A 27,114-nucleotide genomic window follows, 5' to 3' on the forward strand; every position below is an offset into this window, starting at 1 on the left:
GTCCCCATGCCCTGTCTCATAGATGACATATAGCTGCTCTATAGCTGACCTGTCCACATGCCCTGTCCCATAGATGACATATAGCTGCTCTATAGCTGACCTGTCCCCATGCCCTGTCTCATAGATGACATATAGCTGCTCTATAGCTGACCTGTCCACATGCCCTGTCCCATAGATGGCATATAGCTGCTCTATAGCTGACCTGTCCACATGCCCTGTCCCATAGATGACATATAGCTGCTCTATAGCTGACCTGTCCCCATGCCCTGTCTCATAGATGACATATAGCTGCTCTATAGCTGACCTGTCCACATGCCCTGTCCCATAGATGGCATATAGCTGCTCTATAGCTGACCTGTCCACATGCCCTGTCCTAGAGATGGCATATAGCTGCTCTATAGCTGACCTGTCCTCATGCCCTGTCCTAGAGATGGCATATAGCTGCTCTATAGCTGACCTGTCCACATGCCCTGTCCTAGAGATGGCATATAGCTGCTCTATAGCTGATCTGTCCACATATCCTGTACCGTAGCTGATCTGTCCACATATCCTGTACCGTAGCTGACCTGTCCAAATGCCCCGTCCTACAGCTGATCTGTCCACATGCCCCGTCCTACAGCTGACCTGTTGACATGTCCTGTACCGTAGCTGACCTTTCCAAATGCCCCGTCCTACAGCTGATCTGTCCACATGCCCCGTCCTACAGCTGACCTGTTGACATGTCCTGTACCGTAGCTGACCTGTCCAAATGCCCTGTCCTACAGCTGATCTGTCCACATGTCCCGTCCTACAGCTGACCTGTCCACATGTCCTGTACCGTAACTGATTTGTCCACATGTCCTGTAACGTAGCTGATTTGTCCACATGTCCCGTCCTACTGCTGACCTGTCCACATGTCCTGTAACGTAGCTGACCTGTCCACATGTCCTGTAACGTAGCTGATCTGTCCACATGTCCCGTCCTACAGCTGCCCTGTCCACATGTAAAATAATCTACACTGGCAGAACACATTAGTTCCTGCCAAGACAGCAGCTACTCTTCCTGGTGTCCAGCTACATTACGGCAGTTATATAAAATTAAACATCTGACTCTAACGCAAGGTTAACTCTCTGAGGGAGACTAGTGTGATCTGAGATCAGAGAACACCTGTCAGACTGTCTAGCAGACATGAACATCATGTCAGATCAGATGATCTGAGATCAGAGAACACCTGTCAGACTGTCTAGCAGACATGAACATCATGTCAGATCAGATGATCTGAGATCAGAGAACACCTGTCAGACTGTCTGTGCATTAAATTTCACCCAATAGACTTTCAGAATAGACATTCAGTGAATCTAAGTGCATCTAATACAGTTTAGTTTTCAGATAAAAAATTAGCCAGACTGTGACGTGAACAGCAGTCAAGGAGAAGGAGACATCAAAGTCAACCAACTATAAAACACAAGTTTACCCATTGGACAGAAAGACAACCAACTCTGAAACAGAAGTCAACCCATTGGACAGAAAGACAACCAACTCTGAAACAGAAGTCAACCCATTGGACAGAAAGACAGCCAACTCTGAAACAGAAGTCAACCCATTGGACAGATTCAACCCTCTGGCCAAATTCATGCCACAGAAAACCATTTCAAATTCTCTGTGGTTCAAATATACTCCTAGTACTATCCACCCTCCCTATTAGAATAACAACAATGTAATGACACTGTAGGTCAGCAGGGTGAGAAAGTAAAACCAAAAGTATCCAAGTCAAATCTGGACGGCCTATTTGTCTAGGGCGGGCGGGTCAGCAAGCAAGCAGGCAGGCAGGCAGGCAGGCAGGCAGGCAGGCAGAGATCCCAAAGTCATACCCCAGGGAGCAGCAGAGATATCCAACATGATCCGCCCCCCTCCTCTCACCCACCAATCTGCCTCTGAATCAATCTGTCACAAAGCAACGACTGTTAGATTACCAACCCCATTTCCTATTCCCAGGAGTACAGGCCACTTCCTGCTGACAGATGTGGGCAATGACAGAACACAACATCTCTACATTGACAGAAAACACTACACTGAAAGAACGTAAAACAAACTACACTGGCAGAACATAGAACCTCTACATTGACAGAACATATAACTGCCACACTGACTGAACATATAACTGCCACACTGACTGAACATATAACTGCCACACTGACTGAACATATAACTGCCACACTGACTGAACATAGGACACACACTGCACTGACAGAACATAGAACCCAGTACACTGACAGAATATAGAACCCAGTACACTGACAGAACATAGAACCACACTACACAATAGAACCCAGTACACTGACAGAACATAGAACCCACTACACTGACAGAACATAGAACCCAGTACACTGACAGAACATAGAACCCAGTACACTGACAGAACATAGAACCCACTACACTGACAGAACATAGAACCCACTACACTGACAGAACATAGAACCCAGTACACTGACAGAACATAGAACCCACTACACTGACAGAACATAGAACCTCTACACTGACTGAACATATAACTGCCACATTGACAGAACATATAACTGCCACACTGACTGAACATATAACTGCCACACTGACTGAACATAGGACACATACTGCACAGACAGAACAATAAACCTCTACACTACCAGAATAAAGAACAGACTACACTGAAGGAACATAGAACACACAATGACAGAACACAGAACACACTGACAGAACATACTACATTGACAGAACATAGAACACACTACACTGACAGAAGGAACATAGAACACACTGCACATAGAACTGACAGAATATAGAACCCAGTACACTGACAGACAGAACATAGAACACACAGAACATACAATGACAGAACATAGAACACACTACAATGACAGAACATAGAACACACTACATAGAACACACTGACAGAACATAGAACACACTGACAGAATGACAGAACATAGAACACACTACAATGACAGAACATAGAACACACTACAATGACAGAACATAGAACACACTACAATGACAGAACATAGAACACACTACACTGACAGAATATAGAACCCAGTACACTGACAGAACATAGAACACACTACAATGACAGAACATAGAACCCAGTACACTGACAGAACATAGAACACACTACAATGACAGAACATAGAACACACTACACTGACAGAATATAGAACCCAGTACACTGACAGAACATAGAACACACTACAATGACAGAACATAGAACACACTACAATGACAGAACATAGAACACACTACAATGACAGAACATAGAACACACTACAATTACAGAACATAGAACACACTACACTGACAGAACATAGAACACACTACAATGACAGAACATAGAACACACTACAATGACAGAACATAGAACACACTACAATGACAGAACATAGAACACACTACAATGACAGAACATAGAACACACTACACTGACAGAACATAGAACACAGCACACTGACAGAACATAGAACACACTACACTGAAGGAACATAGAACACACTACACTGACAGAACATAGAACACAATACAATGACAGAACACAGAACACACTACAATGACAGAACATACTACATTGACAGAACATAGGACACACTACACTGACAGAACATAGAACACACCACACTGAAGGAACATAGAACACACTACACTGACAGAACCTCTACACTTATATCACTTCCTGAACATTCCAGTTGAGACATGAAGTGTAAAGTCCCCTCCTGCTCCACACTGAGCCAACAGAACACTTTACAAGTGACTAAATTCGAGAGAGGAAGTGTGAGAAAGACTGTCCTTATCAGATTGGTTGTCTACATAAATGATGTGAAATGTCCTTATCAGTTTCTCTCAGATGGAAAGAAAGCCAGTGGAATATTAGATGAGCTTGCCTTGATTTCAGGGGGAATGACTCAACTGAACTGAACTGAGCTGGACTGAAATAGATGAATGACTGAACTGAATTGGCCTGAGACATAATGAATGATTAAACTGAACTGAGTTGAACCGGGGAAAAAAATGAATGATTTAACTGAACTGATCAGGACTGAACCTGACTGTAACGGCTTTCGTTGGTGGTAGAACGAGTTGACCGTGGTCCTTCTGTAGCTCAGTTGGTAGAGCATGGCGCTTGTAACGCCAGGGTAGTGGGTTCGATTCCCGGGACCACCCATACGTAGAATGTATGCACACATGACTGTAAGTCGCTTTGGATAAAAGCGTCTGCTAAATGGCATATATTATTATTATTATATTACCAAGGCGCAGCGTGGAAAGTGTTCATGATTTTAAGTTAAAAAACCACTCAAACAAAATAAGAAAACGCACAGTACTGTCAGGCAACAGTAACTAACCAGAAAACAAGATCATACAATCTAATGGTGGGAAAAAGGGCTGCCTAAGTATGATCCCCAATTAGAGACAACGATAGCCAGCTGCCTCAGATTGGGAACCACACTCGGCCAAAAACAAAGAAAAAGAAAAAGTAGAATTTCCCCGAGTCACACCCTGACCTAACCAAGCATAGAGAATAATAAGGATCTCTAAGGTCAGGGCGTGACACTGACTGAATAATTTAACTGAACTGAGTTGGACTACATGGAACTCTCTGCCACCCCATGAAACTTAATAAGCTGGCAGCACAACCAGATAAAAAAGGGATAAAATAACACCTTATGGCATGACGGACTGTTAAGAGACACATTTTTATGTATTTTGTATTATATTTTGCATTGTATTATGTAGTGTTATGTATTTTATTTATTGTGTTTTGTTTCCTGTTTGGACCCCAGGAAGAGAATTGGGATCCTAATAAGATACCAAATATTTAATACTAAACTGAGCTGAGTTAGACTTAACTACACTGACTGAATGGATTAGGACTGAAATTAACATAATAATTTTACTGAACTGAGTTGGATTGAACTAGACTGAATAACTAAAATGAATTGAGTTGGACAGCACCTGTTACATCTGCTCCTGCCAAGCCCTCTACTTCTCATCCTATGTCTCCCTAACCTGCTGCCAGTGCTCTCTCCGTCTCTCTCTCTGAGTGGGTGTATGTAATTGTGTGAGTGGCAACAGGTGTGCTGGAGGCAGAGAAGATCCCAACCAGCTGCAATCTGTTCCATAATCAAGACCTCTACAAAAGCCCTGCCACTTCCATGCTGCCAAATAGTAGCATCTGCTCAGTCAGTCTGTGTTTCAAGCCGTTTGTTCCTGCATAGATCTTGTTGTGCCTGTTTTTCCCTAGCCCGACACTGATTTTCTCTCCGCTACAGTTCCATCAGTACTGACTCTGGTCCCGGGCTCCAGTCACTCGTCTCGTGAGTCCTGCTTCCCTGTCCTGGAGCCCCGCTCTACTGCTTCCATGGATTCTGCTCCAGACCTGCTTACCCTGCCCCTACTCCCCTTGCCTCAGCCTCAGTTCCTGGTTCCCTACTACCCACCTGAGCTTCCCTTGGCCTGCACCACAGCTGTTCAATAAATACCTTATCCCTGTCTCCCCACCTGAGCCTGTACCTGGGTTCACCTGCTCAACCATGCGTAACAGCACCAGAATGAATGATTCAACTGAAACTATTTGGTCCTTCTGTAGCTCAGTTGGTAGAGCATGGCGCTTGTAACGCCAGGGTAGTGGGTTCGATCCCCGGGACCACCCATACGTAGAATGTATGCACACATGACTGTAAGTTGCTTTGGATAAAAGCGTCTGTTAAATGGCATATATTATTATATTATATATTAACCAGACTAAATTATTCAACTGAACTGATTTGGGCTGAATGATTCAACTGAACTTAGTTGGAGAGCACCAGAATGAATGACTCAACTGAACTGAATTGGAGTGAGCAAGAATGAATGACTGAACTGATTAGGGCTGAACCAGACTGAATGAAGGAGGGCCATGCACCGTGGTGGGTTAGGGGTGGAGGAGGGCCATGCACCTTGCTGAATTACGGTTGGAAGAGGGCCATGCACCGTGGTGGGTTAGGGTTGGAGGAGGGCCATGTGGTGGGTTAGGGTTGGAGGAGGGCCATGCACCTTGGTGGGTTAGGGTTATATGAGGGCCATGCACCTTGGTGGGTTAGGGTTATAGGAGGGCCATGTACCTTGGTGGGTTAGGGTTGGAGGAGGGCCATGTACCTTGGTGGGTTAGGGTTATAGGAGGGCCATGCACCTTGGTGGGTTAGGGTTATAGGAGGGCCATGTACCTTGGTGGGTTAGGATTGGAGGAGGGCCATGCACCTTTTTGGGTTAGGGTTGGAGGAGGGCCATGCACCTTGGTGGGTTAGGGTTGGAGGAGGGCCATGTACCTTGGTGGGTTAGGGTTATAGGAAGGCCATGCACCTTGGTGGGTTAGGGTTATAGGAGGGCCATGTACCTTGGTGGGTTAGGGTTGGAGGAGGGCCATGCACCGTGGTGGGTTAGGGTTGGAGGAGGGTCATGCACCTTTTTGGGTTAGGGTTGGAGGAGGGCCATGCACCTTGGTGCGTTAGGGTTATAGGAGGGCCATGCACCTTGGTGGGTTAGGATTGGAGGGCCATGCACCTTGGTGGGTTAGGGTTGGAGGGCCATGCACCTTGCTGGGTTAGGGTTGGAGGGCCATGCACCTTGGTGGGTTAGGGTTGGAGGGCCATGCACCTTGGTGGGTTAGGGTTGGAGGGCCATGCACCTTGGTGGGTTAGGGTTGGAGGGCCATGCACCTTGGTGGGTTAGGGTTGGAGGAGGGCCATGCACCTTGGTGGGTTAGGGTTGGAGGGCCATGCACCTTGGTGGGTTAGGGTTGGAGGAGGGCCATGCACCTTGGTGGGTTAGGATTGGAGGGCCATGCACCTTGGTGGGTTAGGGTTGGAGGAGGGCCATGCACCTTGGTGGGTTAGGGTTGGAGGGCCATGTACCTTGGTGGGTTAATGTTGGAGGGCCATGCACCTTGGTGGGTTAGGGTTGGAGGAGGGCCATGCACCTTGGTGGGTTAGGATTGGAGGGCCATGCACCTTGGTGGGTTAGGGTTGGAGGAGGGCCATGCACCTTGGTGGATTAGGGTTGGAGGGCCATGCACCTTGGTGGGTTAGGGTTGGAGGAGGACAATGCAGCTTGGTCGATTTACTTTGGACAATCATAATCACCCATAAGGCAAGCACATAGTGGTTTACCCTTTTAGCCTTCCTGGACTATAGCTAACCCTGTAGCTAACGCTGTTAGCTTTTCTATACTGTAGCTAACCATGTTAGCCTTCCAGGTCTATAGCTAACTCTGTAGCTAACGCTGTTAGCTTTTCTATACTGTAGCTAACCATGTTAGCCTTCCTGGTCTATAGCTAACCCTGTAGCTAACGCTGTTAGCTTTTCTATACTGTAGCTAACCATGTTAGCCTTCCTGGTCTATAGCTAACCCTGTAGCTAACGTTGTTAGCTTTTCTATACTGTAGCTAACCATGTTAGCCTTCCTGGACTATAGCTAACCCTGTAGCTAACGCTGTTAGCTTTTCTATACTGTAGCTAACCATGTTAGCCTTCCTGGTCTATAGCTAACGCTGTTAGCTTTTCTATACTGTAGCTAACCCTGTTATCCTTCCTGGACTGTAGCTACAGTGAGCCAGTGGAAAAGTTCCAATGGCTGGTCAGATAACGCAGACCACAGTGCATAGAGCAGGCAGACAGGGATCAGCAAGACAGCAGAAATTGTACTAACATTGTGTCACTATGCTTCAGTGACACACTAAACCACTGACTATTAAATATATATTTCATATCAATAACCAGGTTTCTATCCAACCATTTTATGCGGATTAATTAAGTGAGACATAAAACAATCCACAACCAGGCTTATGAAAACAGGAAATGTCAGTCAAATTTCAGAAATTTACACAGACAATTTGATTATTCGACATGGAAGGATCTTTGTGTGTATTTAAAATGTATAAAATGAGAAATGGCTGGGTGGAAACACAAATATTGTTATAATAACCATCTGAGTCATGATGACATGTTGTGTAGTCCTCCCACTACGACCCCGGGAAAGCATGCAGTTTATTAGGATACAGATTAAATAAATGATGATGAACTTCACATGGTGGTGAAAGTGCACTGTGATGAGCTTGATGCTCCTTTCCAATAAATATTAAGGGTCTTAATCTGGTGACATGATGATTGATGCTTAAATGCCGTTAGACAAATACAAATATTCTCTCTCTTATCCATAATAATCCCATCATGTAGGCTAGCCTACCTGCACTATCTGCCAGCTGTTGGCTAGAGAGCACGTGCCAAGACCAGAGTGGGCACAGTTGCTATTTAACACAATAGTATTTATGACATAACCATCGGTAGAGTTGAAAATATTTTCTCTATGCAGTTTTTAGAATATTCACATGAAAATATGTTGCCAATTGGATGGAAACCTAGCTGGTTTCTCCCTAGGTAACTAGGTCCAGTAATTATTGAAGTTTAAACAGCTAACATTCTCTAAAGAACACAGTTACTGACACTTCTTTGGAACATTGAACGGAGAGGTCAACCAATGGACACTCACCTGGTCTTTCTCTGGTTTGTCGGAGATGTCGTTCATGCTGCTTGAGGCCAGGTTCCGATGTGTGGTGGCTGGACTGCCTATGAGTGAACAACAGCCTTGAAGGTTAACAACCTACTCTGCTGTTAAAGACTGGACTGAATGGAGACAGCAAAACACACAGTGTACCAGCCTGCACTTCACATTTCAGGGTGGAGATACTGCTGAAGGCAATACATCTGTGAACATAAATCTGATGCCACTGTAGTGATTCAACAGGTTGTTACCTCATTCCTCTGGATAGATAGAGGGGGACAGTCCATTTGATGCACCCAGAGGAAAATGGCATTTTCTATGTTGTCACTGGGGAAAAATTCCTTCTCAAAAAGTAGGGTGTGAATAACATTCAAACTTGGTGTTAATCTGTGTGGACTAAGTATACTGAAGTGTGGACTGGGTAGAATGGACTAAATTTGGATGACAACTGTCAGAATTGAATTCCAGTCATCGAAGATCTATCATGGAGGACAGATAAGCGGTTCTATTCTGGCCTAATGAGGCAGATTCCTCATGAAAGAAAATAACTTCTGTGTGATAGGATACAGTGGGGGAAAGGGGACAGCTGGTTGTTTGGCTCTATGGACCAACAGTAGTTCCAGAATTCTTATGAGAACATACTTGGCCAGTCTATGATGCTGGAGATCTACAATACAGTAGCATGACTTACTAAGCCAGTCCATGCTGGGGCTTCGTTGGGTCTGCAGCTCCTCCATTGAGGCACGGACTGTTAGACAAGGCACTGAGTTTTCAAGCGGACTACGGGCTTAAATGGCAGAACCCAACCCGCGGAAGACAGAAGTAGAGGGAGCAGGAGGAATGGAAGAAAGGAAAGAAAGAAGGAGGGAGAAAAATAGTGGATTAATCAAAGGGCAAGTGTTAGTTAGACAGACAGATGCAGTGGAATTATACAGTGTTAGTTAGACAGAATCAAATGAGTAAGGGTAGGGTTAAAAGAGAAGCAGATAGAACAGGATGTGATAGATTAACTGGTGAAGCAAACTGAAAGATGGTTATCTGGAAAGAACACAGTTTCGGGTTGGACAGACTTAGTTACATTGGATCTGTAATGTTAGACCACAATACTGACCTACCAAACAAAAGGCAGTAACTGCTCATTTGGTCAAAAATGAGTTAGTCATTTTTGCTACATTATATAAATGCTTAATCTCATGGACAAGTATCCTTGTCAGGAGAACTTGGGGGTGATGTTAGCAGTAACTGTATAAAGTTACTGTGAAACCAACCTGGTATTATATAGTGTATTTTATTGAAATCCAAAGCTAGATGACACACAAATCGATGTGAAAAATTCTACCAAATAATTAAAATGTCCTTTTCACTACTACAACAACATATCAATAATACAGATCGATGACTTCCATGTTCCATTAACCAATCATTGTCATAAATGTCAGAGCAGGTAATAAATGATTATTTACAGACCCAAGCTGACCTGGGCAACTGATCACCTTCCATGTTAAATACCATGAAATCTGTTCCAAACATTTATTTATTTGATTCATCATTGATTAATATAATCAAACAAACATCTGTGTGTGATGATGAATTCAGTGTTATGATTTTACAGCAATGAAAAATTAAATGAAAAGTTCAACTCCAGAACAGCCTGATTTGATGATTTGATTTGATACATGTCCAACAACTATCTTCATTTACTCTACAGAATCAACCAATCTGGTCCTACATGTCCAACAGCTATCTTCATTTACTCTACAGAATCAACCAATCTGGTCCTACATGTCCAACAGCTATCTTCATTTACTCTACAGAATCAACCAATCTGGTCCTACATGTACAACAGCTATCTTCATTTACTCTACAGAATCAACCAATCTGGTCCTACATGTCCAACAACTATCTTCATTTACTCTACAGAATCAACCAATCTGGTCCTACATGTCCAACAGCTATCTTCATTTACTCTACAGAATCAACCAATCTGGTCCTACATGTCCAACAGCTATCTTCATTTACTCTACAGAATCAACCAATCTGGTCCTACATGTACAACAGCTATCTTCATTTACTCTACAGAATCAACCAATCTGGTCCTACATGTACAACAGCTATCTTCATTTACTCTACAGAATCAACCAATCTGGTCCTACATGTCCAACAACTATCTTCATTTACTCCACAGAATCAACCAATCACATGTTTTCACATCTAACTAACATGTGGAATGTTTCCTAATGCCATGTATGGGTGGACCCCTCTGTCCAGGAATCTCAACTCTTCTCTTAAAGGTGATGTGTGCTAATGGAGGGGGCAGTAAAGGTTCACTGATAGAACTCTACACTGTCCGTCTGTCCACCAAACTTTTCACAATAAATAAAAGAAACCTGTGTCTAGAACACAGACACCAAAAACAAGATATTTTCCAAAATATTGATGCCTAACATTGATGGGGGAAATGATAAAAAACATGGCAGATTAAAGGTGACACCTGTAACAGCATTATCCAGGTTGGTAAAGACACAGCACCAAACTGGCACCTGTAATAGCATTATCCAGGTTGGTAAAGACACAGCACCAAACTGGCACCTGTAATAGCGTTATCCAGGTTGGTAAAGACACAGCACCAAACTGGCACCTGTAATAGCGTTATCCAGGTTGGTAAAGACACAGCACCAAACTGGCACCTGTAATAGCGTTATCCAGGTTGGTAAAGACACAGCACCAAACTGGCACCTGTAATAGCGTTATCCAGGTTGGTAAAGACACAGCACCAAACTGGCACCTGTAATAGCGTTATCCAGCTTGGTAAAGAGCCTACTTGCACTGGAGACCGTCTTGCCGATGTCAGCTAGCGAGCGCAGGTTGGACTTCTTTGTCTGGTGTCGATGTTTCCGTAGCAATGTGTACGTCACCTTGTCCTTTAGCTCCGCCTTCAGCAGACCGCTCTCTATCTGGCTGTTTGTGATAAACTCTGTTAGAGACAGAGTGAGATGGAGGGATGGAGGAGGAGAGGAATATGGAGGGAAGGAGGAGCAGAGGAAGATGGAGACAGAGAGAGATGGAGGGATGGTGGAGCAGAGGAAGATAGAGCCAGAGAGAGATGGAGGGATGGAGGAGCAAAGGAAGATGGAGGGATGGAGGAGCAGAGGAAGATGGAGACAGAGAGAGATGGAGGGATGGAGGAGCAGAGGGAGATTAAGAGAGAGATGGAGGGATGGAGGAGCAGAGGAAGATGGAGACAGAGAGAGAGGATGGGATGGAGGAGCAGAGGAAGATGGAGGGATGGAGGAGCAGAGGAAGATGGAGAGAGATGGAGGGATGGAGGAGCAGAGGAAGACGGAGAGAGAGATGGAGGGATGGAGGAGCAGAGGAAGACGGAGAGAGAGATGGAGGGATGGAGGAGCAGAGGAAGACGGAGAGAGAGATGGAGGGATGGAGGAGCAGAGGAAGACGGAGAGAGAGATGGAGGGATGGAGGAGCAGAGGAAGACAGAGAGAGAGATGGAGGGATGGAGGAGCAGAGGAAGACGGAGAGAGAGATGGAGAGATGGAGGACCAGAGGAAGACGGAGAGAGAGATGGAGGGATGGAGGAGCAGAGGAAGACGGAGAGAGAGATGGGGGGGTGGAGTTACTTTCAGTTGTCTGGCATGCTACGTAGACATATCCTAAATATATTTTTTCAACAGATGGATTTATCTGCAGGTATGCTAATAGGACAACCTGGCTGCTGATGTAATGCTTTGTATTTATACTTTGTAACATCAACGACAATATCGACGACAATACAGTGTCCATGACATCACTGTGACTCTGTGACTGAATTTGATTGAAATTTGATGTATATAGTTAGAGTAACTGTAAAGCAGATTTAAAACTATGCCAAGACACTACCAGTATGTTGTCCAAAACGATTCACTATCAGAGAGAGAGAGAGACATCTAGTTTGACCAACAGACTGGAAACAAACATAGAAAGACAACAGTCAGAAAGGACGGACATCCACCCAACACATTGATGGTGTTCTATTCAATACCTGTTGGTGTACCACCACCCAACACATGTGTTCTATTCAATACCTGTTGGTGTACCACCACCCAACACATTGAGGGTGTTCTATTCAATACCTGTTGGTGTACCACCATCCAACACATTGATGGTGTTCTATTCAATACCTGTTGGTGTACCACCACCCAACACATTGAGGGTGTTCTATTCAATACCTGTTGGTGTACCACCACCCAACACATTGATGGTGTTCTATTCAATACCTGTTGGTGTACCACCACCCAACACATGTGTTCTATTCAATACCTGTTGGTGTACCACCACCCAACACATTGAGGGTGTTCTATTCAATACCTGTTGGTGTACCACCACCCAACACATTGAGGGTGTTCTATTCAATACCTGTTGGTGTACCACCACCCAACACATTGAGGGTGTTCTATTCAATACCTGTTGGTGTACCACCACCCAACACATTGAGGGTGTTATATTCAATACCTGTTGGTGTACCACCACCCAACACATGTGTTCTATTCAATACGTGTTGGTGTACCACCACCCAACACATTGAGGGTGTTATATTCAATACCTGTTGGTGTACCACCACCCAACACATGTGTTCTATTCAATACCTGTTGGTGTACCACCACCCAACACATTGATGGTGTTCTATTCAATACCTGTTGGTGTACCACCACCCAACACATGTGTTCTATTCAATACCTGTTGGTGTACCACCACCCAACACATTGAGGGTGTTCTATTCACTACCTGTTGGTGTACCACCACCCAACACATTGAGGGTGTTCTATTCAATACCTGTTGGTGTACCACCACCCAACACATTGAGGGTGTTCTATTCAATACCTGTTGGTGTACCACCACCCAACACATGTGTTCTATTCAATACGTGTTGGTGTACCAGCACCCAACACATGTGTTCTATTCAATACGTGTTGGTGTACCAGCACCCAACACATGTGTTCTATTCAAAACCTGTTGATGTACCACCACCCAACACATGTGTTCTATTCAATACCTGTTGGTGTACCACCACCCAACACATGTGTTCTATTCAATACCTGTTGGTGTACCACCACCCAACACATGTGTTCTATTCAATACATGTTGGTGTACCACCACCCAACACATTGAGGGTGTTCTATTCAATACCTGTTGGTGTACCACCATCCAACACATGTGTTCTATTCAATACCTGTTGGTGTACCACCACCCAACACATTGATGGTGTTCTATTCAATACCTGTTGGTGTACCACCACCCAACACATGTGTTCTATTCAATACCTGTTGGTGTACCACCACCCAACACATGTGTTCTATTCAATACCTGTTGGTGTACCACCACCCAACACATGTCTTCTATTCAATACCTGTTGGTGTACCACCACCCAACACATTGAGGGTGTTCTATTCAATACATGTTGGTGTACCAGCACCCAACACATGTGTTCTATTCAATACCTGTTGGTGTACCACCACCCAACACATGTGTTCTATTCAATACCTGTTGGTGTACCACCACCCAACACATTGAGGGTGTTCTATTCAATAACTGTTGGTGTACCACCACCCAACACATTGAGGGTGTTCTATTCAATACCTGTTGGTGTACCACCACCCAACACATTGAGGGTGTTCTATTTAATACCTGTTGGTGTACCACCACCCAACACATTGAAGGTGTTCTATTCAATACCTGTTGGTGTACCACCACCCAACACATGTGTTCTATGCAATACCTGTTGGTGTACCACCACCCAACACATTGAGGGTGTTCTATTCAATACCTGTTGGTGTACCACCACCCAACACATTGAGGGTTTTCTATTCAAGACCTGTTGGTGTACCACCACCCAACACATTGAGGGTGTTCTATTCAATACCTGTTGGTGTACCACCACCCAACACATTGAGGGTGTTCTATTCAATACCTGTTGGTGTACCACCATCCAACACATGTGTTCTATTCAATACCTGTTGGTGTACCACCACCCAACACATTGATGGTGTTCTATTCAATACCTGTTGGTGTACCACCACCCAACACATGTTTCTATTCAATACCTGTTGTGTACCACCACCCAACACATGTGTTCTATTCAATACCTGTTGGTGTACCACCACCCAACACATGTGTTCTATTCAATACCTGTTGGTGTACCACCACCCAACACATTGAGGGTGTTCTATTCAATACATGTTGGTGTACCAGCACCCAACACATGTGTTCTATTCAATACCTGTTGGCTGTACCACCACCCAACACATGTGTTCTATTCAATACCTGTTGGTGTACCACCACCCAACACATTGAGGGTGTTCTATTCAATACCTGTTGGTGTACCACCACCCAACACATTGAGGGTTTCTATTCAAGACCTGTTGGTGTACCACCACCCAACACATTGAGGGTGTTCTATTTAATACCTGTTGGTGTACCACCACCCAACACATTGAAGGTGTTCTATTCAATACCTGTTGGTGTACCACCACCCAACACATGTGTTCTATGCAATACCTGTTGGTGTACCACCACCCAACACATTGAGGGTGTTCTATTCAATACCTGTTGGTGTACCACCACCCAACACATTGAGGGTTTTCTATTCAAGACCTGTTGGTGTACCACCACCCAACACATTGAGGGTGTTCTATTCAATACCTGTTGGTGTACCACCACCCAACACATTGATGGTGTTCTATTCAATACCTGTTGGTGTACCACCACCCAACACATTGAGGGTGTTCTATTCAATACCTGTTGGTGTACCACCACCCAACACATTGAGGGTGTTCTATTCAATACCTGTTGGTGTACCACCACCCAACACGTGTTCTATTCGATACCTGTTGTTGTACCACCACCCAACACATTGATTTCTACAATACCTGTTGTTGTACCACCACCCAACACATTGAGGGTTTTCTATTCAATACCTGTTGGTGTACCACCACCCAACACATTGAGGGTGTTCTATTCAATACCTGTTGGTGTACCACCACCCAACACATCGAGGGTGTTCTATTCAATACCTGTTGGTGTACCAGCACCCAACACATTGAGGTTGTTCTATTCAATACCTGTTGGCTGTTGGTGTACCACCACCCAACACATGACTTCTATTCAATACCTGTTGGTGTACCACCACCCAACACATTGAGGGTGTTCTATTCAATACCTGTTGGTGTACCACCACCCAACACATTGAGGGTTTTCTATTCAAGACCTGTTGTTGTACCACCACCCAACACGTGTTCTATTCAATACATGTTGGTGTACCACCACCCAACACATTGAGGGTGTTCTATTCAATACCTGTTGGTGTACCACCACCCAACACATGTGTTCTATTCAATACCTGTTGGTGTACCACCACCCAACACATTGATGGTGTTCTATTCAATAACCACCACCCAACACATTGAGGGTGTTCTATTCAATACCTGTTGGTGTACCACCACCCAACACATGTGTTCTATTCAATACCTGTTGGTGTACCACCACCCAACACATTGAGGGTGTTCTATTCAATACCTGTTGGTGTACCACCACCCAACACATTGAGGGTTTTCTATTCAAGACCAGTTGGTGTACCACCACCCAACACGTGTTCTATTCGATACCTGTTGTTGTACCACCACCCAACACATTGAGGGTTTTCTATTCAATACCTGTTGGTGTACCACCACCCAACACATTGAGGGTGTTCTATTCAATACCTGTTGGTGTACCACCACCCAACACATTGAGGGTGTTCTATTCAATACCTGTTGGTGTACCACCACCCAACACATCGAGGGTGTTCTATTCAATACCTGTTGGTGTACCAGCACCCAACACATTGAGGTTGTTCTATTCAATACCTGTTGGTGTACCACCACCCAACACATGTGTTCTATTCAATATCTGTTGGTGTACCACCATCCAATGTGTATATAGCCTCATTATTATTATTTTTTAACTTAAATTTATGTTGTAAGTATTTTCTTAACTCTATTTTCTTAAAACTGCATTGTTGGTTAAGGGCTTGTAAGTCAGCATTTCACGGTAAGTTCTACACCTGCTGTATTCAGCGCATGTGACAATTTTTAAAAATGTTGATTTGACTTTCTTGATGAGAAATGCCTTGTCCTATCTTAAGAGCAAATTGGAAGGCCTGTTCCGTGTCCCTGGTTTGATTTCATAGATTAGAAATACCTTGTCCTATTTTAAGAACTAAATGGAAGGCCAGTTTTCAGTCCCTGGTGCTACATGAGAGTGTCTTGTCACGGAATCTCCTCACAGCTCAGTCTAAGGTCTTTTTTAAAAAGTGGGTCAGAATCCTGAACAAGGTTAGCAGTCCCAGGCTCTTTCTGATTGCTACAGGCTCTAATGGCCAATCCTTCAGATAGCTGGCCTCCTAGCAGGGACCGGATCCCCTCACACAGCGCAGCACACAGCATTACTGCACATAAATCAATTAAAGTGATATATCTTCCTCTCCATCTCATCTCATCCCCTCCTCCTCCCCTCCGTCCAGAGCCAACGGGCCAATGAGATGGGAGGGAAAAGAAGGATGAGACATAGCGAAGAGAGATATGAGGTGAAGGGAAAGGAAGGGATCATCATTAAGGAGGAGATTGTAAATGGCATTCCTCTTCCCTCCCTCCATCTACCCCCCTTCCTCCCCTCCCCCCATCCCTCCACCCCTTCCCTCCATCCCTCTACCCCCTCCCTCCAACCCTACACACCCCTCCCTCCACCCCCTCCCTCCATTCCTCTACCCCCTCCCTCCATCTCTACACCCCCTCCCTCCAGCTCTCTACCCCCTCCCTCCATTCCTACACCCCCTCCCTCCATTCCTCTACGCCCTCCCTCCCTCCCTCCATTCCTCTACCCCCTCCCTCCATTCCTCCACCTCCATCCCTCCACTCCCCTCCCTCCATTCCTCAACCTCCATCCCTCCACCCCCTCCCTCCATTCCTACACTCCCCTCCCTCCATTCCTCTACCCCCTCCCTCCATTCCTCCACCTCCATCCCCCCATCCCTCCACACCCTCCCTCCATCCCCCTCCATCCCTCTACACCCTCCCTCCATTCCTACACCCCCTCCCTCCCTCCATCCACCCCCTCCCTCCATTCCTCTACCCCCTCCCTCCATTCCTCCACCTCCATCCCCCCATCGCTCTACCTCCCTCCCTCCATCCCACTCCATCCCTCCACCCCCTCCCTCCCTCCACCCCACTCCCTCCATCACCCCCTCCATTCTCCCATTGTACTTCAAACTCAACCATTAAAGTCAATTCTTTAACATGTACAGTATATTCAGGCATGTGTTTTAGGCACTTCCCTTGTACAGTAAATGTATTGGTATTTACGCTTTACCCTCTAGGAAGTCTTGTAGACAACATTACTAAGCATGGTTTCAATGTAACTAGACTGACCCTGTGCTTGTGGCCTCAGGGTTAGGGTTATTCAGGGAAGAGGGGGAAGCTCTTTGCTGTGCTGAACAGAAGCACTCAGCGGTGAACCTGCTCTGCTATAGTGGCCAAGCTGAAAGAACATCACTAAACTGAGCTAGATATATCACAAAGAACAGACCCAGTGGAAACAAGTCAATGGACTGCAGCCTGAAGCATCCATGGGCATATCATTTATACAACAGACATGGCTATTGAAACCAATTGAACAACTATCAACCTAAGATATAATTGCTCACCACTTTCAAGTATACCTCCTTTCAGTGTTCTGTAAAGCACATGGACAGTCAAATAGTAAGTCCCTATTTGTGGTCCTCTGTAGCACAGTTGGTAGAGCGTGGCTCTTGCAACGCCAGGATAGAGGGTTCAATTCTTGGGAATACCCATACGTAAGCAACATATGCACGCATGACTGTAAGTCACTTTGGGATAAAGGTATCTGTTAAATTTCATATATTATTATTGTATAGTGTATATGGAGTAGAACTGGGCTGGAGTAAGTCACTAAACTGTATACGGACTAGAACTGGACTGGAGTAAGTCACTAAACTGTATACGGACTAGAACTGGACTGGAATAAGTCACTAAACTGTATATGGACTAGAACTGGACTGGAGTAAGTCACTAAACTGTATATGGACTAGAACTGGACTGGAGTAAGTCACTAAACTGTATTATGGACTAGAACTGGGCTGGAGTAAGTCACTTGTTTAGGCACTTGTGAAGGTGGTAAATGACATTTTAATGGCATCGGACCGAGGCTCTGCATCTGTCCTCGTGCTCCTAGACCTTAGTGCTGCTTTTGATACCATCGATCACCACATTCTTTTGGAGAGATTGGAAACCGTCTTCAAGAGAGTGAGAGTTGCACCCCTTCTGAAAAAACCTACACTCGATCCCTCCGATGTCAACAATTACAGACCAGTATCCCTTCTTTCTTTTCTCTCCAAAACTCTTGAACGTGCCGTCCTTGGTCAGCTCTCCCGCTATCTCTCTCTGAATGACCTTCTTGATCCAAATCAGTCAGGTTTCAAGACTAGTCATTCAACTGAGACTGCTCTCCTCTGTATCACGGAGGCGCTCCGCACTGCTAAAGCTAACTCTCTCTCCTCTGCTCTCATCCTTCTAGATCTATCGGCTGCCTTCGATACTGTGAACCATCAGATCCTCCTCTCCACCCTCTCCGAGTTGGGCATCTCCGGCGCGGCCCACGCTTGGATTGCGTCCTACCTGACAGGTCGCTCCTACCAGGTGGCGTGGCGAGAATCTGTCTCCTCACCACGCGCTCTCACCACTGGTGTCCCCCAGGGCTCTGTTCTTGGCCCTCTCCTATTCTCGCTATACACCAAGTCACTTGGCTCTGTCATAACCTCACATGGTCTCTCTTATCATTGCTATGCAGACGACACACAATTAATCTTCTCCTTTCCCCCTTCTGATGACCAGGTGGCGAATCGCATCTCTGCATGTCTGGCAGACATATCAGTGTGGATGACGGATCACCACCTCAAGCTGAACCTCGGCAAGACGGAGCTGCTCTTCCTCCCGGGAAGGACTGCCCGTTCCATGATCTCGCCATCACGGTTGACAACTCCATTGTGTCCTCCTCCCAGAGCGCCAAGAACCTTGGCGTGATCCTGGACAACACCCTGTCGTTCTCAACCAACATCAAGGCGGTGGCCCGTTCCTGTAGGTTCATGCTCTACAACATCCGCAGAGTACGACCCTGCCTCACACAGGAAGCGGCACAGGTCCTAATCCAGGCACTTGTCATCTCCCGTCTGGATTACTGCAACTCGCTGTTGGCTGGGCTCCCTGCCTGTGCCATTAAACCCCTTCAACTCATCCAGAACGCCGCAGCCCGTCTGGTGTTCAACCTTCCCCAGTTCTCTCACGTCACCCCGCTCCTCCGTTCTCTCCACTGGCTTCCAGTTGAAGCTCGCATCCGCTACAAGACCATGGTGCTTGCCTACGGAGCTGTGAGGGGAACGGCACCTCAGTACCTCCAGGCTCTGATCAGGCCCTACACCCAAACAAGGGCACTGCGTTCATCCACCTCTGGCCTGCTCGCCTCCCTACCACTGAGGAAGTACAGCTCCCGCTCAGCCCAGTCAAAACTGTTCGCTGCCCTGGCCCCCCAATGGTGGAACAAACTCCCTCACGACGCCAGGACAGCGGAGTCAATCACCACCTTCTGGAGACACCTGAAACCCCACCTCTTTAAGGAATACCTAGGATAGGATAAGTAATCCCTCTCACCCCCCTAAGTTTTAGATGCACTATTGTTAAGTGACTGTCCCACTGGATGTCATAAGGTGAATGCACCAATTTGTAAGTCGCTCTGGATAAGAGCGTCTGCTAAATGACTTAAATGTAAATGTAATGTAATGCTCTCACCACTGGTGTCCCCCAGGGCTCTGTTCTAGGCCCTCTCCTATTCTCGCTATACACCAAGTCACTTGGCTCTGTCATAACCTCACATGGTCTCTCCTATCATTGCTATGCAGACAACACACAATTAATCTTCTCCTTTCCCCCTTCTGATGACCAGGTGGCGAATCGCATCTCTGCATGTCTGGCAGACATATCAGTGTGGATGACGGATCACCACCTCAAGCTGAACCTCGGCAAGACGGAGCTGCTCTTCCTCCCGGGGAAGGACTGCCCGTTCCATGATCTCGCCATCACGGTTGACAACTCCATTGTGTCCTCCTCCCAGAGCGCTAAGAACCTTGGCGTGATCCTGGACAACACCCTGTCGTTCTCAACCAACATCAAGGCGGTGGCCCGTTCCTGTAGGTTCATGCTCTACAACATCCGCAGAGTACGACCCTGCCTCACACAGGAAGCGGCGCAGGTCCTAATCCAGGCACTTGTCATCTCCCGTCTGGATTACTGCAACTCGCTGTTGGCTGGGCTCCCTGCCTGTGCCATTAAACCCCTTCAACTCATCCAGAACGCCGCAGCCCGTCTGGTGTTCAACCTTCCCAAGTTCTCTCACGTCACCCCACTCCTCCGTTCTCTCCACTGGCTTCCAGTTGAAGCTCGCATCCGCTACAAGACCATGGTGCTTGCCTACGGAGCTGTGAGGGAACGGCACCTCAGTACCTCCAGGCTCTGATCAGGCCCTACACCCAAACAAGGGCACTGCGTTCATCCACCTCTGGCCTGCTCGCCTCCCTACCACTGAGGAAGTACAGCTCCCGCTCAGCCCAGTCAAAACTGTTCGCTGCCCTGGCCCCCAATGGTGGAACAAACTCCTCACGACGCCAGGACAGCGGAGTCAATCACCACCTTCTGGAGACACCTGAAACCCCACCTCTTTAAGGAATACCTAGGATAGGATAAGTAATCCCTCTCACCCCCCCCCCTAAGTTTTAGATGCACTATTGTTAAGTGACTGTCCCACTGGATGTCATAAGGTGAATGCACCAATTTGTAAGTCGCTCTGGATAAGAGCGTCTGCTAAATGACTTAAATGTAAATGTAATGTAATGCTCTCACCACTGGTGTCCCCCAGGGCTCTGTTCTAGGCCCTCTCCTATTCTCGCTATACACCAAGTCACTTGGCTCTGTCATAACCTCACATGGTCTCTCCTATCATTGCTATGCAGACAACACACAATTAATCTTCTCCTTTCCCCCTTCTGATGACCAGGTGGCGAATCGCATCTCTGCATGTCTGGCAGACATATCAGTGTGGATGACGGATCACCACCTCAAGCTGAACCTCGGCAAGACGGAGCTGCTCTTCCTCCCGGGGAAGGACTGCCCGTTCCATGATCTCGCCATCACGGTTGACAACTCCATTGTGTCCTCCTCCCAGAGCGCTAAGAACCTTGGCGTGATCCTGGACAACACCCTGTCGTTCTCAACCAACATCAAGGCGGTGGCCCGTTCCTGTAGGTTCATGCTCTACAACATCCGCAGAGTACGACCCTGCCTCACACAGGAAGCGGCGCAGGTCCTAATCCAGGCACTTGTCATCTCCCGTCTGGATTACTGCAACTCGCTGTTGGCTGGGCTCCCTGCCTGTGCCATTAAACCCCTTCAACTCATCCAGAACGCCGCAGCCCGTCTGGTGTTCAACCTTCCCAAGTTCTCTCACGTCACCCCACTCCTCCGTTCTCTCCACTGGCTTCCAGTTGAAGCTCGCATCCGCTACAAGACCATGGTGCTTGCCTACGGAGCTGTGAGGGGAACGGCACCTCAGTACCTCCAGGCTCTGATCAGGCCCTACACCCAAACAAGGGCACTGCGTTCATCCACCTCTGGCCTGCTCGCCTCCCTACCACTGAGGAAGTACAGCTCCCGCTCAGCCCAGTCAAAACTGTTCGCTGCTCTGGCCCCCCCAATGGTGGAACAAACTCCCTCACGACGCCAGGACAGCGGAGTCAATCACCACCTTCCGGAGACACCTGAAACCCCACCTCTTTAAGGAATACCTAGGATAGGATAAGTATCCCTCTCACCCCCCCCCCTTTAAGATTTAGATGCACTATTGTAAAGTGACTGTTCCACTCGATGTCATAAGGTGAATGCACCAATTTGTAAGTCGCTCTGGATAAGAGCGTCTGCTAAATGACTTAAATGTAAATGTAAATGTAAACCCAAATTGGTCTGCACGGACATGTTCTGGCCTGGTTTAGATCTTATCTGTCGGAAAGATATCAGTTTGTCTCTGTGAATGGTTTGTCCTCTGACAAATCAATTGTAAATTTCGGTGTTCCTCAAGGTTCTGTTTTAGGACCACTATTGTTTTCACTATATATTTTACCTCTTGGGGATGTTATTCGAAAACATAATGTAAACTTTCACTGCCATGTGGATGACAAATAGCTGTACATTTCAATGAAACATGGTGAAGCCCCAAAATTGCCCTCGCTAGAAGCATGTGTTTCAGACATAAGGAAGTGGATGGCTGCAAACTTTCTACTATTAAACTCGGACAAAACAGAGATGCTTGTTCTAGATCCCAAGAAACAAAGCGATCTTCTGTTGAATCTAACAATTAATCTTAATGGTTGTACAGTCGTCTCAAATAAAACTGTGAAGGACCTCGGCGTTACTCTGGACCCTGATCTCTCTTTTGAAGAACATATCAAGACCATTTCGAGGACAGCTTTGTTCCATCTACGTAACATTGCAAAAATCAGAAACTTTCTGTCCAAAAATGATGCAGAAAAATTAATCCATGCTTTTGTCACTTCTAGGTTAGACTACTGCAATGCTCTATTTTCCGGCTACCCGGATAAAGCACTAAATAAACTTCAGTTAGTGCTAAATACGGCTGCTAGAATCCTGACTAGAACCAAAAAATTTGATCATATTACTCCAGTGCTAGCCTCTCTACACTGGCTTCCTGTCAAAGCAAGGGCTGATTTCAAGGTTTTACTGCTAACCTACAAAGCATTACATGGGCTTGCTCCTACCTACCTCTCTGATTTGGTCCTGCCGTACATACCTACATGTACGCTACGGTCACAAGACGCAGGCCTCCTAATTGTCCCTAGAATTTCTAAGCAAACAGCTGGAGGCAGGGCTTTCTCCTATAGAGCTCCATTTTTATGGAACGGTCTGCCTACCCATGTCAGAGACACAAACTCGGTCTCAACCTTTAAGTCTTTACTGAAGACTCATCTCTTCAGTGGGTCATATGATTGAGTGTAGTCTGGCCCAGGAGTGGGAAGGTGAACGGAAAGGCTCTGGAGCAACGAACCGCCCTTGCTGTCTCTGCCTGGCCGGTTCCCCTCTTTCCACTGGGATTCTCTGCCTCTAACCCTGTTACGGGGCTGAGTCACTGGCTTGCAGGGGCTCTCTCATGCCGTCCCTGGGGGGTGCGTCACCTGGGTGGGTTGATTCACTGTTGTGGTCAGCCTGTCTGGGTTGGCGCCCCCCCCTGGGTTGTGCCGTGGCGGAGATCTTTGTGGGCTATACTCGGCCTTGTCTCAGGATGGTAAGTTGGTGGTTGAAGATATCCCTCTAGTGGTGTGGGGGTGGGTGGGGTTATATCCTTCCTGTTTGGCCCTGTCCGGGGGTGTCCTCTGATGGGGCCACAGTGTCTCCTGACCCCTCCTGTCTCAGCCTCCAGTATTTATGCTGCAGTAGTTTATGTGTCGGGGGGCTAGGGTCAGTTTGTTATATCTGGAGTACTTCTCCTGTCCTATTCGGTGTCCTGTGTGAATCTAAGTGTGCGTTCTCTAATTCTCTCCTTCTCTCTTTCTTTCTCTCTCTCGGAGGACCTGAGCCCTAGGACCATGCCCCAGGACTACCTGACATGATGACTCCTTGCTGTCCCCAGTCCACCTGGCCATGCTGCTGCTCCAGTTTCAACTGTTCTGCCTTATTATTATTCGACCATGCTGGTCATCTATGAACATTTGAACATCTTGGCCACGTTCTGTTATAATCTCCACCCGGCACAGCCAGAAGAGGACTGGCCACCCCACATAGCCTGGTTCCTCTCTAGGTTTCTTCCTAGGTGTTGGCCTTTCTAGGGAGTTTTTCCTAGTCACCGTGCTTTTACACCTGCATTGTTTGCTGTTTGGGATTTTAGGCTGGGTTTCTGTACAGCACTTTGAGATATCAGCTGATGTACGAAGGGCTATATAAATAAATTTGATTTGATTTGATTAAACTGTATACGGACTAGCACTGGGCTGGAATAAGTCACTAAACTGTATACGGATTAGAACTGGGCTGGAATAAGTCACTAAATTGTATACAGACTGGAACTGGGATAAGTCACTAAACTGTATACGGACTAGAACTGGGCTGGAGTAGAAGTCATAATGTAGTAAAGTGATAATATGGTCAGTGTACGGTCAGTCATAATGTAGTAAGGTCTGGTCAGTGATAATATGGTCAGTGTACGGTCAGTCATAATGTATTAAGGTCTGGTCAGTGATAATATGGTCAGTCATAATGTAGTAAAGGTCTGGTCAGTGATAATATGGTCAGTCATAATGTAGTAAGGTCTGGTCAGTCATAATATGGTCAGTCATAATGTAGTAAGGTCTGGTCAGTGATAATATGGTCAGTGTACGGTCAGTCATAATGTAGTAAGGTCTGGTCAGTGATAATATGGTCAGTCATAATGTAGTAAAGGTCTGGTCAGTGTATGGTCAGTCATAATGTTGTAAAGGTCTGGTCAGTGTATGGTCAGTCATAATGTAGTAAAGGTCTGGTCAGTCATAATGTAGTAAATGTCTGGTCAGTGTATGGTCAGTCATAATGTAGTAAAGGTCTGGTCAGTCATAATGTAATAAAGGTCTGGTCAGTGTATGGTCAGTCATAATGTAGCAAAGGTCTGGTCAGTGTATGGTCAGTCATAATGTAGTAAAGGTCTGGTCAGTCATAATGTAATAAAGGTCTGGTCAGTGTATGGTCAGTCATAATGTAGCAAAGGTCTGGTCAGTGTATGGTCAGTCATAATGTAGTAAAGGTCTGGTCAGTCATAATGTAGTAAAGGCCTGGTCAGTGTATGGTCAGTCATAATGTAGTAAAGGTCTGGTCAGTGATAATATTGTCAGTCAATGTAGTGAAGGTCTGGTCAGTATTATTATGGTCAATCATAATGTAGTAAAGGTCTGGTCAGTCATAATGTAGTAAAGGTCTGGTCAGTGTATGGTCAGTCATAATGTAGTAAAGGTCTGGTCAGTCATAATGTAGTAAAGGTCTGGTCAGTGTATGGTCAGTCATAATGTAGTGAAGGTCTGGTCAGTGATAATATGGTCAATCGTAATGTATTAAAGGTCTGGTCAGTGATAATATGGTCAATCATAATGTAGTAAAGGTATGGTCAGTCATAATGTAGTAAAGGTCTGGTCAGTGATAATATGGTCAGTCATAATGTAGTAAAGGTCTGGTCAGTGTATGGTCAGTCATAATGTAGTAAAGGTCTGGTCAGTGATAATATGGTCAGTCATAATGTAGTAAAGGTCTGGTCAGTGATAATATGGTCAATCATAATGTAGTAAAGGTCTGGTCAGTCATAATGTATTAAAGGTCTGGTCAATCATAATGTAGTAAAGGTCTGGTCAGTCATAATGTAGTAAATGTCTGGTCAATCATAATGTAGTAAAGGTCTGGTCAGTCATAATGTATTAAAGGTCTGGTCAGTGATAATATGGTCAATCATAATGTAGTAAAGGTCTGGTCAGTCATAATGTAGTAAATGTCTGGTCAATCATAATGTAGTAAAGGTCTGGTCAGTCATAATGTAGTAAAGGTCTGGTCAGTAATAATGTAGTAAAGGTCTGGTCAGTGTATGGTCAGTCATAATGTAGTAAAGGTCTGGTCAATGATAATATGGTCAGTCATAATGTAGTAAAGGTCTGGTCAGTGATAATATGGTCAATCATAATGTAGTAAAGGTCTGGTCAGTCATAATGTATTAAAGGTCTGGTCAATCATAATGTAGTAAAGGTCTGGTCAGTCATAATGTAGTAAATGTCTGGTCAATCATAATGTAGTAAAGGTCTGGTCAGTCATAATGTATTAAAGGTCTGGTCAGTGATAATATGGTCAATCATAATGTAGTAAAGGTCTGGTCAGTCATAATGTAGTAAATGTCTGGTCAATCATAATGTAGTAAAGGTCTGGTCAGTCATAATGTAGTAAAGGTCTGGTCAGTCATAATGTAGTAAATGTCTGGTCAATCATAATGTAGTAAAGGTCTGGTCAGTGTATGGTCAGTCATAATGTAGTAAAAGTCTGGTCAGTGTATGGTCAGTCATAATGTAGTAAAAGTCTGGTCAGTGTGTGGTCAGTCATAATGTAGTAAAAGTCTGGTCAGTGTGTGGTCAGTCATAATGTAGTAAAGGTCTGGTCAGTGTGTGGTCAGTCATAATGTAGTAAAGGTCTGGTCAGTGTATGGTCAGTCATAATGTAGTAAAGGTCTGGTCAGTGATAATATGGTCAGTCATAATGTAGTAAATGTCTGGTCAGTCATAATGTAGTAAAGGTCTGGTTAGTCATAATGTAGTAAAGGTCTGGTCAGTGATAATATGGTCAGTCATAGTGTAGCAAAGGTCTGGTCAGTCATAATGTAGTCAATCATAATGTAGTAAAGGTCTGGTCA

The 27,114-nt window shown here is 45.6% G+C and overlaps 1 protein-coding gene across 1 annotated transcript in view; it reads right to left on the minus strand.

Annotated features, from left to right (window-relative positions):
- The window catches only part of slc4a4a (solute carrier family 4 member 4a), a 533,895-nt gene that overhangs the window by 344,324 nt on the left and 162,457 nt on the right, over nucleotides 1-27,114 (minus strand). Inside the window, 3 exon segments of the mRNA XM_046348253.1 lie at nucleotides 8,530-8,606; nucleotides 9,233-9,328; nucleotides 11,363-11,515. Coding sequence (XP_046204209.1) covers nucleotides 8,530-8,606; nucleotides 9,233-9,328; nucleotides 11,363-11,515 — 326 coding nt within the window.

This window comes from Oncorhynchus gorbuscha, linkage group LG04, assembly GCF_021184085.1.
Source record: "Oncorhynchus gorbuscha isolate QuinsamMale2020 ecotype Even-year linkage group LG04, OgorEven_v1.0, whole genome shotgun sequence".
Lineage (NCBI taxonomy): Eukaryota > Metazoa > Chordata > Actinopteri > Salmoniformes > Salmonidae > Oncorhynchus > Oncorhynchus gorbuscha.